Consider the following 15,965-nt stretch of genomic DNA (forward strand, 5'->3'; position numbering starts at 1 on the left):
GCTAGAAAGAGTGAGGCCATTTATGAACTCAGACTTGTTAATTTATCAAATCCAGTGCTCTGTCCATTCATTGCTCCAAACTAGATGCCCAGGAGAACTAACCAGTAGAAATAGTTGAACATAGAAACTGTTTTATATTTGTCTTGGTAACTGAAACCTGGCCCAATGCCTGACACATAGCAAACAATTAATATTTCTTAAATACAATTGAGGGGACTTTTTGGGGTTTGTTTTGGCAAGGCAATAGGATTAAGTGGCTTGCCCAAGGCCAGACAGCAAGGTAATTATTAAGTGTCTGAGGCCAGATTGGAACTCAGGTGCTGCTGACTCCAGGGCTGATACTCTATCCACTGTGCCACCCAATTAAGGCGACTTTTAATGAGACACTCAGCACCCATGACTTTCATTTTATTATCTTTAGAAAGATGGTGGCAGAATTAATTTCTAAGTCCTCTTTCAATTCTATAATTCTATTTTCTATGTATATAGCAGTCCTGCCTTCTAGATTTATAAAAAAGTTAAAGTTTTATAAAATAAAGTATATTTTAAACTACTTTGGAAAAGCATAATTTGTCAAACTATTTTCCCTTAATCTTACTTCAAAAGTATAATCATAATTTTAACCTGTTTGTATGTCTAATAGAGCACAGAGGACATAAGCTCAGTAACAAAGATTATTTAGAAAAAATGAGGGTCAAAAAATTGAACTGAGGTGCACTCAGAATTGAAGCTGGAAGAAAAAATATACCAATAAATCAAAGAAATAAAATATATTTGAAGAGGTAGGAAGATTACGCTCAGTATCTTTGAAATTAAAAGTTGAAATAATATCAGGGAGAAGATTGTGTTATATGGTTAGGCAAAGAAATCAGTGAGGAAGGGGTAATAATTGCATACCTGTCATTATAGAAGTATGACAGAGAAAATAAATTGAGAAAAAAGATAGCATCTAGAAATAATGACAATGTCACATAATGCGATCTGTTATTTCTATTAGAATCATTGAATTCATATTTTTTTATTTTATGGAAAATTATCTCAGAAAAACTCCTTTTTCTTTTCAAACACGATCTCTTTCATAGAACAAAATCTAGAATTTTAGTTTCTATTTAATTACTTTAATATTTGCTCCTATGGGGAAGTTTATAAAGATAGTAAATAGGAACACATTTTATTTTTCTTGTAAAGTAATGCTTCAAGGAGAGATAAGAGAGTCTTTCCTTGTGCTGTCTTCACTTCTGAAAACTTGTATATTATTCCCTTCACCTCCATCTTCTCCATACTCCATTCTGTGCCTTGGAATAGTTGATGGGTGACCAGGGAATAATACTGCTAATGATATTGATCAGAATTAAGGAAACATGATCAGGGAATCCATGCCAGCATACTTATTTCCTCTCTGTATTTTTTCATGAACATCACTCTAAAGGATACACATGTTAAGTGAAAGCTAAATTTTTTGTTACTTGCTAATCAAATATACTAAGGAATACGTCAACTGTAGATTATAAAGTCAATTATCTAAGCATGTTTTTGTCCTTTTTCATGGTATAAGATTTTTTAAAAATTCAGAAATAGTTCTAATTTTCTTTCAAGGTTGACAAAATTGTTGTATTATGAAACCACTTTAACACACTTCTGCTATAGTAGAGTAGGAGCTATTTTAATTCCCATAGTCTCTTCTGAAAATTAGGAAGAAATTTCCGTGAAGGTAAGTCCTTGAGATTTAATACATACGAAATCTCTTCAGAAATAAATGACTTCATGTTTGACTAGGAATTGGGTGGCAGAACTTCAGAACATTCTGGGGTGTGTGCCAATGGTCTGCTGGAAACAGCTGTTTTGAACATGGAAAACTGATTGTTTTCCATTGTGAACCTTTGCACTTTCAGAAATCAACAATGCTAAAAATCAGGGCATGATGATTGGCGTTTGTCTGGGCTTAAGTGATGAAGGAAATATTAATAATGCTAATTAAATTTGTACATGCATTTTTATATGAAGAACCAGTTGTTAAATACCTAATACCAGAGCCTTAAATTGGCCTCAAATAGAGTTCACTCATCAGTTATATTTAGATTTTTCTTTTTCTGAAAACTTTTAATATCTAAAACTCAATGTTTCATCTTGTAAATCGAATGCTCTCACATAAAAAGGATTTCACAGTTACAGGAAAACAATGGCCTTAACATGTGATAAAAATAAGAAGCTGCAGCAGTCCCCATGAAATAAGCACAAAAGATTGACAACAAAAACTAAAAGAAACTCAAAGCCTTTCACTTGTATAGAATTCCTGAAAATCCAAGTTTTATAATAACCCATTTTTAAATTTTGTAACTAATTTTAAAAGAAAAACAAGGAAAAATATAAGTACTTTTAGAGTACACAGCTTACATGAGCTACATGTAGATTCCAAAACTGAGGTGCAATGAAAATATTCCTCTAAAAAGTTCACTCTATTTGAGAACAGTAGCACAACTAGAAATCATGTACCTTATATTAGTTCCAAGAACTGTTACCTCTTCCCTTGTCCTCTTCATCATTCTCACCTATCAATGACCAAATGCCAATTGATTTAAGAAACTTCTTTCTCACCTCCACCTCTTAAGAGTTTTTAAACTTCCTTCAAGTTTCAACCCAGCTGTCATGATGTAGTTTTGTCTCCTACCTCTATTTCTAGTGACCTACTAGTGCTTTACCCCTGCTCAATTATCTCCTACAATCTTGTTCATCTGAATCGTTTCTCTTCTAGAACACACATGTCAAACATGCTGTCAGCAGCACTCCTGCATGCAAGTCACAGCCAACTAAAGTGAAATTCAGAAATATTAAGAAAATAAATTAAAATACAATACAGCATAGATGATAATGCATTTTCAAATGAAATCAATATTTATTCATGTGAATTCTTGCAATAATTAGTAGCTCATATTTGTGGGTTGTAACCACTACGTAGCACATTGTTTACCTTGTAGTATATGTACAGGAAATACTCATTGAGTTTTGTGCCTTATATGAAGACAGGGATTATTTTTAATAGTGTCTTTGAATCCTCTGTTCTCTAGCATTTTGCCTCAAACAATAGATATTGTGGAACAGTTCACTGGATTGAACACCTAAATGGTGCATGTTGAAATATTATATCCAGAATCCAGAAGACTAGAATTTAAATTTGATGCTTCCTTTTATGAGTTATTGGATAAATCACTTAATCTCTAATCACTTGTTTCTTAATCTGAAAGTGGAGTTAATAATGGCATTTGCCTCTCAGGATTATTATGAAGATCAAATAAGAGGTTGTTTGTTTTTGTAAAATGGGTAGCACCGCATCTATATGGAATGGGAGGTACTTTATAAATTTGCTAGCTATAGAATATTATAATAGTTTGAAAAAGAGATAAAACAAAAGAGAATGGCATAAACTACTCAATTCCTAGATATCTTAGTTCTTCGGTTGAAAGATGAAGTGGTTGAAATAATGACTTCTAAGGTTTCTTCCAGTTCAAAATCAGTATTATAATTGCAGTATATAATACTGTAATCTTGATTGAAATTTATGATACTTATAAAACTATGAAATTTTAAAAAAATTTAAAAAGTTACATCTGGGATGGAAGACTTGATATAGTTTGTAAATGGTTGCTTATAATGATATGAGCAGAGCAATACCAAAGTCAGAAGGTAAAATGTAACTAAGGATTGCTTTATGGTATTGTTCCACACTTAGTAAAAAAAAGACCCTTTCATCTGTGTAAATCTCTTGAAAGTTAACTCTCAGTTGTGACTATACAATGTCTAAAGAGATGAACAGAAAGTAAAAAAGATTGATCCATTATCCAGATATCTACAAATACCTAGTGTCAGGTATGAAATCAACGAAATTTACTTGTTTTTGTCATGGTGTATAGGCAATGTCTTGCACCCTATTTTCCAGTTCTATTAGATTAGATTAGAACACTGGTGAAATGGATTCCAATTCATTTAATCATATTCATTGCTTCACCTAGGAATTTTATTAACTTGTTTTTAATTTTAGCAAAGTGAGATAAGAATTACCTACTAAGTAGTACCATATTTAACCATTCCTACTGCCATTTCAGAAGTCTGATGTATCTGCAACAATTTTACTATGTCATCGTATCTTTTCATTTTCTTCACTCTCAACCCCAAACACATCCTGAAAATTAGGTCAAATTGTCATTCATTCAACATTCTCAAGAACCTATACTCTGGGCCAGGTGATATACTATGTACTTGGGTGATAAAACACAAATAGACTTTGCTTGACTTATTTACTCTGGAAATGTATAAAAAGTAAAGATGCCCCAGATTGTACAATTAAAAAAAGATTTGTCAGTGAAGTATCATGCTACTTTCTTGGTCCTTTTCACAGCTTTTTCTATATAGAAGGCTCTGAAGAATATTTAAGATTACCCAGAATTTATATATTCATATATTCTGATCAATCTATATATGTGTGAAACAAAATTACAATAGATTCAGCACCAAATTTATTTTTGAAACCATAAGATTCATTTTCACTCAATGGACCCATACAATTTTACTTATTTTAGGGAAATTCAAGGCAAATTTTATGAGATTTATGACTAATATTCAGCTTGAATATTTTTATAAAACATATCTAACCCTTCTGAATTTCATTCCAGGTACACATTCTTTTTCTTATTTTTGTCTTTCAGAATCTGGATCTTATTTTAATTCAGTATAAGTTTAACCTCCTCGATGAAGTCTTTCCTGGTTTTTCCCAACTAAAAGTTTTATTACTCTCCTCCAATTTCCCAAGGGTAATTTGTATTTATCTTTTCTTTGCCCCTCAGTCTGTATCTGATCAATTTTCACTGAAATCCTACTTCAATGTCCCATTGTGGCATGGAAATGACTATTGATTTTTAAGGAATTTTAGCACAACAAACTCTGGCAATTTCACTTGATCTAGAATAGCTTTGAATACTGGTTTAAAGATGAACTTTCATCTCTTAAATAAAGTGTAGTTTAGTTAAACATTGGCAAAGTTGGCCATTGTGTGTACATATATATATATATATATATATATATATATATATATATATATATATATATATGTGTGTGTGTATATAAGTATTAAATATATTTGTTTGTATGTGTGTGTGTTTAAATATTGGTAAACATTCTTTGATTATGTAATCCTCTTATTCATTCTGCAATAATATTCTGTAATAACTTAGTGTCTAAAAATTAGAAGAAACTGTTAAAAATCACAAATTTTTAAAAAAATTACCCATTAGTTCCCTTTAACATTCAATTGCAATTAATGATAAATGGAAACACTACTTGCAGAAATGTACACTATAACTTATTGTTAAATGATTATCCTCAATGTGCTAAATAACAAAGGAAAGACTACAGGCCCTTCAGTAGTACAGCAATTTTTTTGTGATTGATTTATATGAAAATAAGAAATTCTGAAGAGACAAATGTAGGGGTTTATGACTTTTATTGTCATATGTAGTTCTAGTATCAAGTATCAAATAAATAATAATATTTTGAAATTTCAATGAATTCATGACACATGGCTTGTGACTAAGTGGTAATGCAGACAAAATTGAATCTGGAATCAGGAAATGCTGAGTTCAAATCCTACCCCAGATATTGGTTAGTTATGTGACTATTTCACTTAACTGGTATTTTCCTCAGTGTCTTCATTTGTAAAATAGAAATTCTAATGGTATTTGCCTCCTAATATTTTCATGAAGATAAAATGAAAAAAATTAAGTGTTTTTCTGTAGAAATAATGTTTTTATTATTATTATAATTAGTTGCTTATTGGACAAAGCTCTAACCTTTATATTGTGCATATGTTGGACAATTTCTTTGGGTTCACTTAGCATTCTCCATCCCTTTTCTTACAGACCCTTGCCAGTGCAACTGTGGAAGTAGAATGTTGCTGCATAACAAGAGGGAAAATTTATCTTATGTCAGATGTTATTTTAAGCATTTTATAAATATTATCTCATTTTGTCCTCACACTATCCCTGGGAGGATCACCCCTAATTTTCAGTTGAGGAAACTGAGGCAACAGGGGTTAGTGATTAGACTATGGTGATGTAAGTATTAAGTATCTAAGACTGGATTTAAAATCAGTCTTCCTGACTTCAAATCCAGGGTTCTATCAAAAATGCCACTGGGGCCCAAAGATTTTATCATTTAGGCTTCAAAATACTTTCTATAATCTAGTTTTCTTATGTAATATTAGATTAATAATTAATTCTGCCCCCCCCGGAATTATATGCAATAAAGATAATAAATAAAATTGTAAAAAAATTAAATTTTTCCATTTAAATAAGTTGAAAGCATTTTGAAAATTTCTGTTAGTAAATCAGCATTTAAATTTATGACTGTCAGCTAAATGAAGTATAATAGATAATCTAGGAATTATCAATGAATATATCTGGGCCTGAAAAACATAGGTTTGCAGGACTAAATTTCAAAACCTGATTATGCTAGGAGAAATTTGTTTCAATAGGATATATCATCTTTCAAAAAATTACCACAATGATCTCTGAAAAAATATTTTGAAAGGACTTATTTATGTACTTTGCTATACTTATTTAAAAATTACATTATTAAAGTCATAAAATGTTATTTATTGATATTGAATTCATGGAATCATTTGTCTTACAAAGTAAATTCGTGGGGACAATGCAGAAGTCATGCATTTTAACTATGCATTTTGTCATTCTAATTACTTAGTGGATATTATATCACAAATAAATTTGTATTTGGAATCTGCTTCTACTTTGTGTAGAAACCTAAAATTGAAAGCCAAGAGAAAAGACACAAGGGTAAAAATTGTAAGGATTTCAAATTGTGAAATCATATTAAAATTGCATTTGAAAACTTAGAAATTTATTTTTAAAAATTCATCTATTTGTATAATGTAATTTCTGATCTATTATCTCTATTCTTAGTTTGAAAAATAAAATGAATTTCATATTAATTAGAATATATCACTAAATATGTGATAAAATTATAACAAAAATATTTATTCAATAGTAAAAAATGTATTTGAGTACCACCAACTTTTACACACACACACACACACACACACACACACACACAGAGAAAAAGGGAAAAATCAGAAATAGCACCAGCAACCCACAAGCATAAATCCAATGAGATGCCCCAAAGTTTTGCCATGATTGAACTGGGGTAAAAAGAGAATATAAAATTGATAAAGATAAAATAAAAACACTTTGAAATGTATAAATGATATGACATAAAACTGAGAATAAATGCCTCTATTAATGATTTCCTTGAATTCCAAATTTCATGTCTTTCAGAATCCTGCTCTTACTTCGAGGTTCATCTTTACTTTCACCTAATCCATGAGTTTTTTTATTCTTCCCAATTTAAAATTTTTTTAGATCACTTTGTTTCAATTTTCCCTCTTTGACCCCTTCATTCCTTCATTCCTTACCATAAACTGGATTTAGATGATTCTTTGTATCTGTGTGTGTGTGTTTGTGTGTGTGTGTGTGTGTGTGTGTGTGTGTGTGTGTAAAACCAATTACTCCAAGGAAATGAAACTCTTTGAACACAGAGTTTTAATTTTTTTAAACTTTATACTCCAGCACAGAACTTAGAATTCAGTATAAACAATATTAGTTGACTAGAAATGGATAGTTTGACTTGTTAGTTTAATTGGAAAAATATTTTTATACCTTACAAGATAGACTATCCAAATTTACTATATGGAGATGAATAAAGAATTATAGATGTTTTTATATTGTAGAAGACATGATGTCCTGTCTTCTATGAATTTTTAATTTTGGAGTACATGATTTTCTTGTTCTCTTTATCAAACTTTTATTAACTATTTCAGTTTATTAGGAAAAATATTTTATTCCTTTTGACTTATTAAGCCCTTGCTCTATGTTTCTTAATTGAATGACTAGGACAGTTATAAGTTAGTACAAGCAGTCCATCAATACCAAATTCGGTAGACAGTGGTGAAATGCACCATTTTCTGGATTTTAGATATAATTTGAATTCTTCTTTCTCCAAGGTCACCAATAATCTCAACTGAATCCAAGTGTTTTTTGGAATAAATGTTCTTTTACATCTCTGTAGATTTTGATGCTGTTTACTACCTCCTTCCTCCTGGATATTGTCTCCTGTTTTGGTTTGTCTAAAGGCTTTATTCTGATTATCCTAGATTTATTTAACATATATCATTATTCCAATTGAATGATTTTGCTCATGATACCTCATTCATCTTCACTCATATAAATATGTATAAACTTAAAGGTTCTTTCATGAACTCTTTTCATTCTATTATCTCCCTTTATTGACATAAAAACTTCTAAGAAAGCAAGAATCATCTTTAAGCAGATGACTTCCAAAACTATCATCTATTTCCCTACCTACTTATCTACCTAATCTATCATCTATCATCTCTCATCTGTCTATCTGCCTCTCTCTATCTTCCTAAATCTCTTTTAAAATCCAGCCCCATATTACAAGTTGTCTCATATTTAAGTCTAAATATCCCATAAATACCTCAAACTTAACATGTCCAAAAAGGAATATTTTCTTTTTCCCTTTAATGAACTCTTTCTCCAAACTTTTTTACTTATATAAAGGGAACTACCATCCTCCTACTCACTTGGTTTCATAATCTCAAGAATCATCCTTCACACTTTCCTCTCCTTCATTTCTCCAATATTGAATTACATGTAAATTATTATCACTTCTATCTCCCAATAACAGTTTTTCCATTTTTTCTTCCTTTCCTCTCCACCTACTCAAGTACCCTCCTATTTAAGGACCTATCACTCTTTTTTTCCTCCATCCTTAACACAGCTGCTGAAAAGACTCTAATCTTGGCAAAATTCTGAGTACTCCTCAGTGGTTCCTTGTTGTTTTAAGATTAGTTGAAGTCAGCCTGATGTTTGAGTCACTTTCTCTTATCCTTATTTCACAGTACTTGTCTTCAGTAGGCAATAAATCAAGCTCTATACTGGAGTCAGGAAGACTTGGAGACAGGAAGATCTGAGTTCAAATCCAACCATAGATACTTATTAGATAGATAACTCTGGACAAATCATCAACCTCAGATTCCTGAACTGTAAAATGGGGGCAATGAGAGCACATACCTTCCAGGGTTTGTGAGACTCAAGTGTGATTTTTGTAAAGTTCTTAGCAAAGTATCTGGTACATAGTAGAGACTTAGTAAAAGTTTGTTCCCTTCCCTTTAAACTAGATTTGCAGGTTCTCATACTAATTAATTTATGCAGGTTATTTCACAAACCTACCATGAACTTTCTCCTCTTGTTAGTCACTAAGATTCAAATCAATCATAACATTTGCTCTTTTAAGCCTTTACTGATATTGCTTTGAGCTGGTGGTGTTATTTTCCTCTGAAGTGGCCATGGATTATTTTTGTCTTTGTAACTGTTGCTATCCAATTGTAGAATGCAAGTTCCAGGGAAGGAACTGTTTTATTTTTTGTCTTTACTTTTTGCCATATTAGTTAGAATTTACTGAATGTTGAAATGAACTGAGTGATCAGGCTCACAAGAAATTTTCTCATGACTTAATGATGGTCATACCCTGTAGGTTTTAGATAAGCCCCATTGAAAATTGGGAAAGGAAAAAAAAAGTCATTTACAGCTAAATGATAATACATTAAGATTTACAAAGCATTTCCCATTTAATGATGAAACCCCTTCCTTTCTGAAGTTTCACTGGAATATAGAAACTTAACTTTTCCAAAAGATCTTCAAAATGTATATATCTAAGGCTTATAGACCAACGCAAGTGGTTACATATCTTTCCACAGAAAGTGTTCTTAAGTGTACTCAATAATTTTTTTGATGTTTTCAGTATTTCATATATAAGGACTGTATAATGAACTTATAAGGTAATAGATGTTAAATTTCAGACATTGACTCACAATAAAAATTTTGCATTCTGGAAACATGTAAGCACTACTTTCAGAGAGGAAATAGGGAAAATTCAAGGAAGGAAGATCTTTGACTTCTCTTTGAAAATCCTCAGAAACATTTATGACATCTGGGTTGGACAAATTTAGCATCCAGCCAAACCCTGGAAAGCTTAGCTGTAAAATGAAGCACAGTACTAGGATTACTAGTACAAACCAGTAAAAATGAGGCTTCAGATTAATGTTTTGAATGCTATCAAAGAATTTAAGGTTCCTTCAGATACTTAAATACAATTCTCTCTTCTGTTCATGAGAAAACTAAGCCTTATTTTAAAAGGTCTCACAGCTATTTGATGATATTCAGGACTAGCACGTATAGATTTCTGATTCCCAATCAAGATTTCTGATTCCCAATCAAATGTCCTCCCTGCTACACTGTATTGTTACAAAGTGTTCTTTGATAATATACATAATTTTCTTTTATTTTTCATCATTCCATTTTCCATTGTTTTAAAATGAATTCAATATTATGCATAAGATATATTAAGTCAAATGGCATGATAATATGTCAGGTATAATGCAACTACCCAATCAATAAAATCAATGCAAAAATAGACTTGCATATATTCATTTAACATTCATTACTCATTCAAATTCATTTAGAAATATGTAGTGAATAGACTGCTGAACTTGTGTTGGATTCAAATCATATGACAGACATTTGTTAGCTGAATTACTCTGGACAAATCATTTTACTTCTCAAGGTTTCAACCAAACAATTAGTATTTACTAAGTACCTACTTTATTTATGTTAGTAGGCAGCAGAAGATTGAGGGATTTGTCTTGATTGCAATTAGAGTCCTTTCCAGTTCTAAATTTATGATTCTACGATTATCAACTTTTAGGCACATTCTCCCAGTTTCTTCAGACTCCTAGTGTGTACTCAGTCTAGTTATATTCAGGTGAGGGTTAACTCATTCTAATGCTTTTTAAGAGTTATAAAAGAAATTGTCTATAAAGTGTAATTAAACAAGAAATTCAGGCTAACAATTATTTTATCATATTTTCCTCTTTTTTTACCTTCTATGATATAGATGCACTCTCTGTCTGGAGGGTACTTGCTGGGGTAATTGGGAGAAGTGAAGATACCTCCATTGGCATGTTTTGTCCAATTTCCACACTGTACTGATTTCTGTGCTTCGGAAGTCGTTTGTTTTTCTGCAAAACACAGCCATCATTCAATGTTTGGGGAACTAAAAATAGAAATGACCACTTTTGTTTCACTTATTTTGTAATTTAAGATGCTATTTTTCCTTAAGGAAAGACAAGCAGTTTTGCACAATGTCAGATTCTTATCATAATAGAGCATTTAGGATATGGATAGAATTGAGGGAACTGTCAGGAATTTTCAGTACTTTTTATCCTTTTAATAAACTTACCTATTCCCTTTTTGGTAGCCCCAGAGGAATGTAGGATGATTAGACTTGCTACAACTGAAAGAAATAGAAAAAATCAAGGATAGATAAAATTAGTCTTTATAGTGACCAAAGTGTTATCATCTATCTCAAAATAATAATATAAACGATAAGAAAATATCAAAACCATTCAGTTTTGTTGCTACTTTTTAAAAAATCCACATGGGACTTAGAAAAAAACTGACTTAGAAAACTAAGGAAAGTTTTTACTCTCATTTTTTGAAGTTGACTGTAGGAAGCATTCAACATTCTAAAAGAAAACTAAAGGAAACTTATTATCCTAATTATTTTAAGTATTAAGATTGGACATTCCAAATTTCTAAACTACTATGAATATATTAATACACAAAAAGGAGGAAAAAGGGGGGAATATATATATACATATATATATATATATATATGTATATATATATTCTTGGCCCTACTATGCAATGACAAAAAAAAATAAAACTCATAATTCAGAAAAGAAATTCCCTAAGGTCAGATCCTTAGGGGAAAGGGAGTTATCAAGAGGGAGAAGAAAGACAAGGGAGAGAAAGGAGATTATTGGTTGGGAGACATTTGAACCAGCATTTTGAAAATACATTGACATACAAACCCACTGAGACCCCATAATTTAAGAAGCTATTAAAAATCCTTAAGAGTTAAAAGGCAGACAGGTTCTGTTCTATATTGCAACCAAATTATGAATATTAGCTTTTTAAGAAAATTTCTATTAGAAATTAATTATTCTGAGGGTCAATTTTTACTTTTAGAAAATTTCTATCTCTGGTTTGATAATAAAATTACTTAAAACCAACTTCATCAATTTAAAAAAAAAATTTCCATTCTTCCTTTCCATTATTTTGGGTAGGATCTGGAATTAAGAAAGTATATTAAAATGGTTGCATCTTTGGTTTTCTTCTCACTTCTTTTCTCCTTATCTTTATGTTAGTATATGTATGTGTGAAATCAATAAAAAAACTACCTATGTTTATGTAGGTATATTATGTCTGTATATATTAGATAGATAGATAGTAGATAGATAGATAGATAGATAGATAGATAGATAGATAGATAGATAAAAACACTTTTGGGAAAGAAGACATAGTCTACCTTGAAAATCTTTCCCTGAAGTTTGGCACTTGGAAATAGGTTCTCAAAGAAAAGGTCAAGAAACCTGGGTTTTGTTTTGGGTACTGGAGTTGATGTATCCCCGAAGTTGTGAATTGTTGTTTTGCATAGCTTTAATCTGAACAGAGATTTTCTCAAAAAAAAAAAAAAGGTTGTAGTCAGGCCATCTGTTCTTAGAATGGATTAGGCCCTTTCAGTATTTTCTAAATGAGAAAAATCAGTACTTTGATCATATACTGAGGTAAACCTGTATGCATATGTCTGCACTTATATAAATGCAAATATAAGCATATATGCATATATAAGCACACATATATGCAACCACCTCTTCAAATGCCAAAGATTTTTTACTATGTTTCCCATTTGTACATGATGAAATGTGTACTATCATTAATGTACTAACAGATCTTCACCTGTGCTTCTCAGAAGAGCATAAGAAACCTTTCCAAATTCTGATAGATATCTCCTGAACATGCAGATTGTCAGAAAAATGAAGATATGCCACTAACTCTGTCTTCTACATCACACTTTAGGATATCGTTTTCTATTAGAAGGATGTGCCTCCTTTGCCACCTCCCCCCCACACACACATACACACACAAACACCAAACATAGTTCATACAAATCACATCTAAAAAGAGCATTAGATGTTTTCCGGTCAAAATGCAAGTGAATTCAGAGTAGTTGAGTTTGGAACTATATCCTCAACCCAACATGGTGTTTTTGTTGTATATTAAAGTAGCTAGCATGAAAGACTCATCGGTGGAGATTATTTATACTCTGACATGATGGAGAAGAGAGGAGATTTCTTCTCATCCTAACCTCTCACACACAACATCACCCCGCTTCTGTTTACCACCACTTCCCAAAAGCTTCCCCCCCACACACGCACAATTCTAAAGCTACGAACTATCCATGAACTCAAACGTTTCTGCAACCCTTTTTCCTTCCCTCACCTTAACCTTCCCACAAGAAAAGACTAATTTCTTTTTTTTTTCATTCCAATACCAGGCGAAAATACTAACTAATCATCATTCGCTCCCACGTTCTTCACTAGCCCCTTTCCAATTATACTGCAATAGAGAAAGTTTACATCTGCCCCAGAGACTCCAGCGCTACTGCGGGGTCCGGTTGGAGGGAGGTTGCGCTGCATCCACCTGCGCTTTCCAAAACGAGGGAGGAGAAAAGGGACGGAAGGGAAACTGGAGGGGTAACTGGGCGCCCGGAGAAAGGTACTCACTGTGAAAAAAACTGCGTCCATAGATCATGTCTGTTCCTTACGCCAGGGACTCCGATCTCCACTAATTCCATTTAGATTCGGGAGGACTTCCAGTGGAGGGGGAGAGGATGGAGACAGGAGGGGGGCGGGGTGGGGGTTGGGGTAAAATCCGAGCCCACACAGCAGCTACAAGCGAATCAAACCTTCCTTCTGCTCGCGCTCGTTCGCTCTAGCTCTCACCGCTTCGAAATTACCATCCCCACCATGACAATCACATCACACCCAGGCAATGATCACCACCATCATCATCACGACCATCATCACAGTCTTTTGCATCATAGAAGCTGCAGCTCTCAGAATGATACCGGGGGAGGGGGCTTTTCTAGCAGGTTTACTGCCAGCTTAAGATCAGAGCCCGGCTGACGGACAGAAGGAAGAGGGGGGCAAAGAAGTGGAAAGGAGAAGGGAGTGGAGCGAGGGGTGGGGGAGCTGGTCAAGACAGACGGGCAGCGACGGAGCGGACGCTTTGTCGCTCTCACCCACAGCTCGGCAGCAGCGGTGGTAACTCCTTCAGTCCCCAGTTTCATACAAAACCAACAGCAGACAACAGCTTTTCCAAGAGGACGCCCAGCAGCAGCCCGTTTTGCTCCAGACCTTTGGAATCTTCGGTAGAGGCATTGAAGATGGGATGAAGGGGTCCTTCATCTGCTCACCGAGATCCCCGCCACCTTTGCTATCTTCAGAAAGAGGAATGGGTGGGTGGGTGAGTGGGGTGGGAGGAGGATTTGTAGGATGGTGGAGGGACACAGGAGTGAAGAAATGGGAAAGGGAAGGAATGAGCAAGAGGGAAAGAAGAGTGGGAAGGATGGAAAGAGTTACCAAGTGGGAGCTTTAGTTATATTATTAGGGAATGAGATCCTCAAGAAAGCATTATGTCTCTTTTGAAAGGTATCAAATCCTTGTTGCAAAGCGCTCCCCTCTGTCGTTGCATAGTAGAATGGAATAACGGTGGATGCAAGGACATTACACTCAGTCTGATCTTGGTGAGGGGTGGAGGGTGGGGAGGGGGCGGTGGGAGGAGACGAAGAGCTGAAGCTGTGCAGGGAGCCCTCACTTCGCCATCACCCCCCCCCCCCACTCGCCCCGGGGCGGGGTGGAAGGAGGAGAGAGCCTTGAAAGAAAACCCAGATTCTTTCTGCTTGCTCACAAATTGAAGTAAGATGCGATGGGGAAAGGATCATAAACTAGACTGACTCTCTCTCTCTCTCTCTCTCTCTCTCTCTCTCTCTCTCTCTGTCTTTCTCTGTCTCTCTCAAAAGGAGAAAATCGGAATCCCTGTCTCACTCTCACCCTTTTAAATTCTATTTATCTAAAAGAAATGGGAACTCTCTCCTTTGAGGTCGAGGTTTCTGTATTTAGCCCGTTCCGGTTAGCAACCCAAGAGGAAGGCGGAGTGACGCTTTTTGACTAAAAGGCAGCAATAAAAGTTTAGAATAAGTGAATTTTAGGGTCAGTTGTGGAGGTCGCATCTTCCTAACAACTCCCCAAAACGATGGCATTTCTATCTGCCTCTTCTTCTGAAAGATAGAATCTCTCAACACAAATGGAGAATCACAACCTTTCCCATCAGGTACATCTTCTGGTATTACTTACCCACATCCCTTCCTCATCTACCCCCATCCATCCCGCTCTGTGATGGGGAAACCGCGTTAGGAACCCTGGACTGTGAGAAGCTAGAAATGGGAAACCTTAGTTTTTTAAAAAGAAAGAAACGAAACAAAGAAAGGAGAATAATTCAGAAAGACGGAGAAGCTAAGCCGGGAAAAAGAGTGTGTGCGAGTGTGTGTGTGTGTGTGTGGGGGGTCACTTAAAGCAAAATGCAGAGGTACCCCTCCATCCCCTCTAGACACTCGCTATGGTTGCTGCTACCAGTTCATAGCCAAGTATAGTAAGAACCAGGTGATTCTGCTCTCGGGAGTCTAGGAGGAAAGGCTAAGGAGGCTGAGCCCTGACCCCCTCCCGGTATATCCCCATCCCTCCAATCCTCCTGATCCCCGGGGCTCCTTCCCTGCTGCTCACATTCAAGCCTGGTCCGGTGCAGCCTCCCTCCACAGACCAGGAAGCACATCTGTTGGAAGGGGAGAGTGAATTGAAGGAGAAGAGAGATAGAGAAGAGAAGAGAGGGGAAGCAGGATGTGAAAAAGAGGGATGGGTA

General features: G+C 34.4%; 1 protein-coding gene across 1 annotated transcript in view; it reads right to left on the bottom strand.

The window, feature by feature from the left end:
• NETO1 (neuropilin and tolloid like 1) overlaps positions 1-14,752 on the bottom strand; it is a 263,184-nt gene extending 248,432 nt beyond the window's left edge. Inside the window, exons 1-3 of the mRNA XM_074200098.1 lie at positions 13,772-14,752; positions 11,383-11,436; positions 11,024-11,161 (exon numbers count right to left, since the gene is read on the bottom strand). Coding sequence (XP_074056199.1) covers positions 11,024-11,161; positions 11,383-11,436; positions 13,772-13,799 — 220 coding nt within the window. The 5' untranslated portion in view covers positions 13,800-14,752. The remainder of the gene's footprint in view (positions 1-11,023; positions 11,162-11,382; positions 11,437-13,771) is intronic.
• Positions 14,753-15,965: the final 1,213 nt, after the last annotated feature.

Source organism: Macrotis lagotis, chromosome X (assembly GCF_037893015.1).
Source record: "Macrotis lagotis isolate mMagLag1 chromosome X, bilby.v1.9.chrom.fasta, whole genome shotgun sequence".
NCBI classification, from domain to species: domain Eukaryota; kingdom Metazoa; phylum Chordata; class Mammalia; order Peramelemorphia; family Peramelidae; genus Macrotis; species Macrotis lagotis.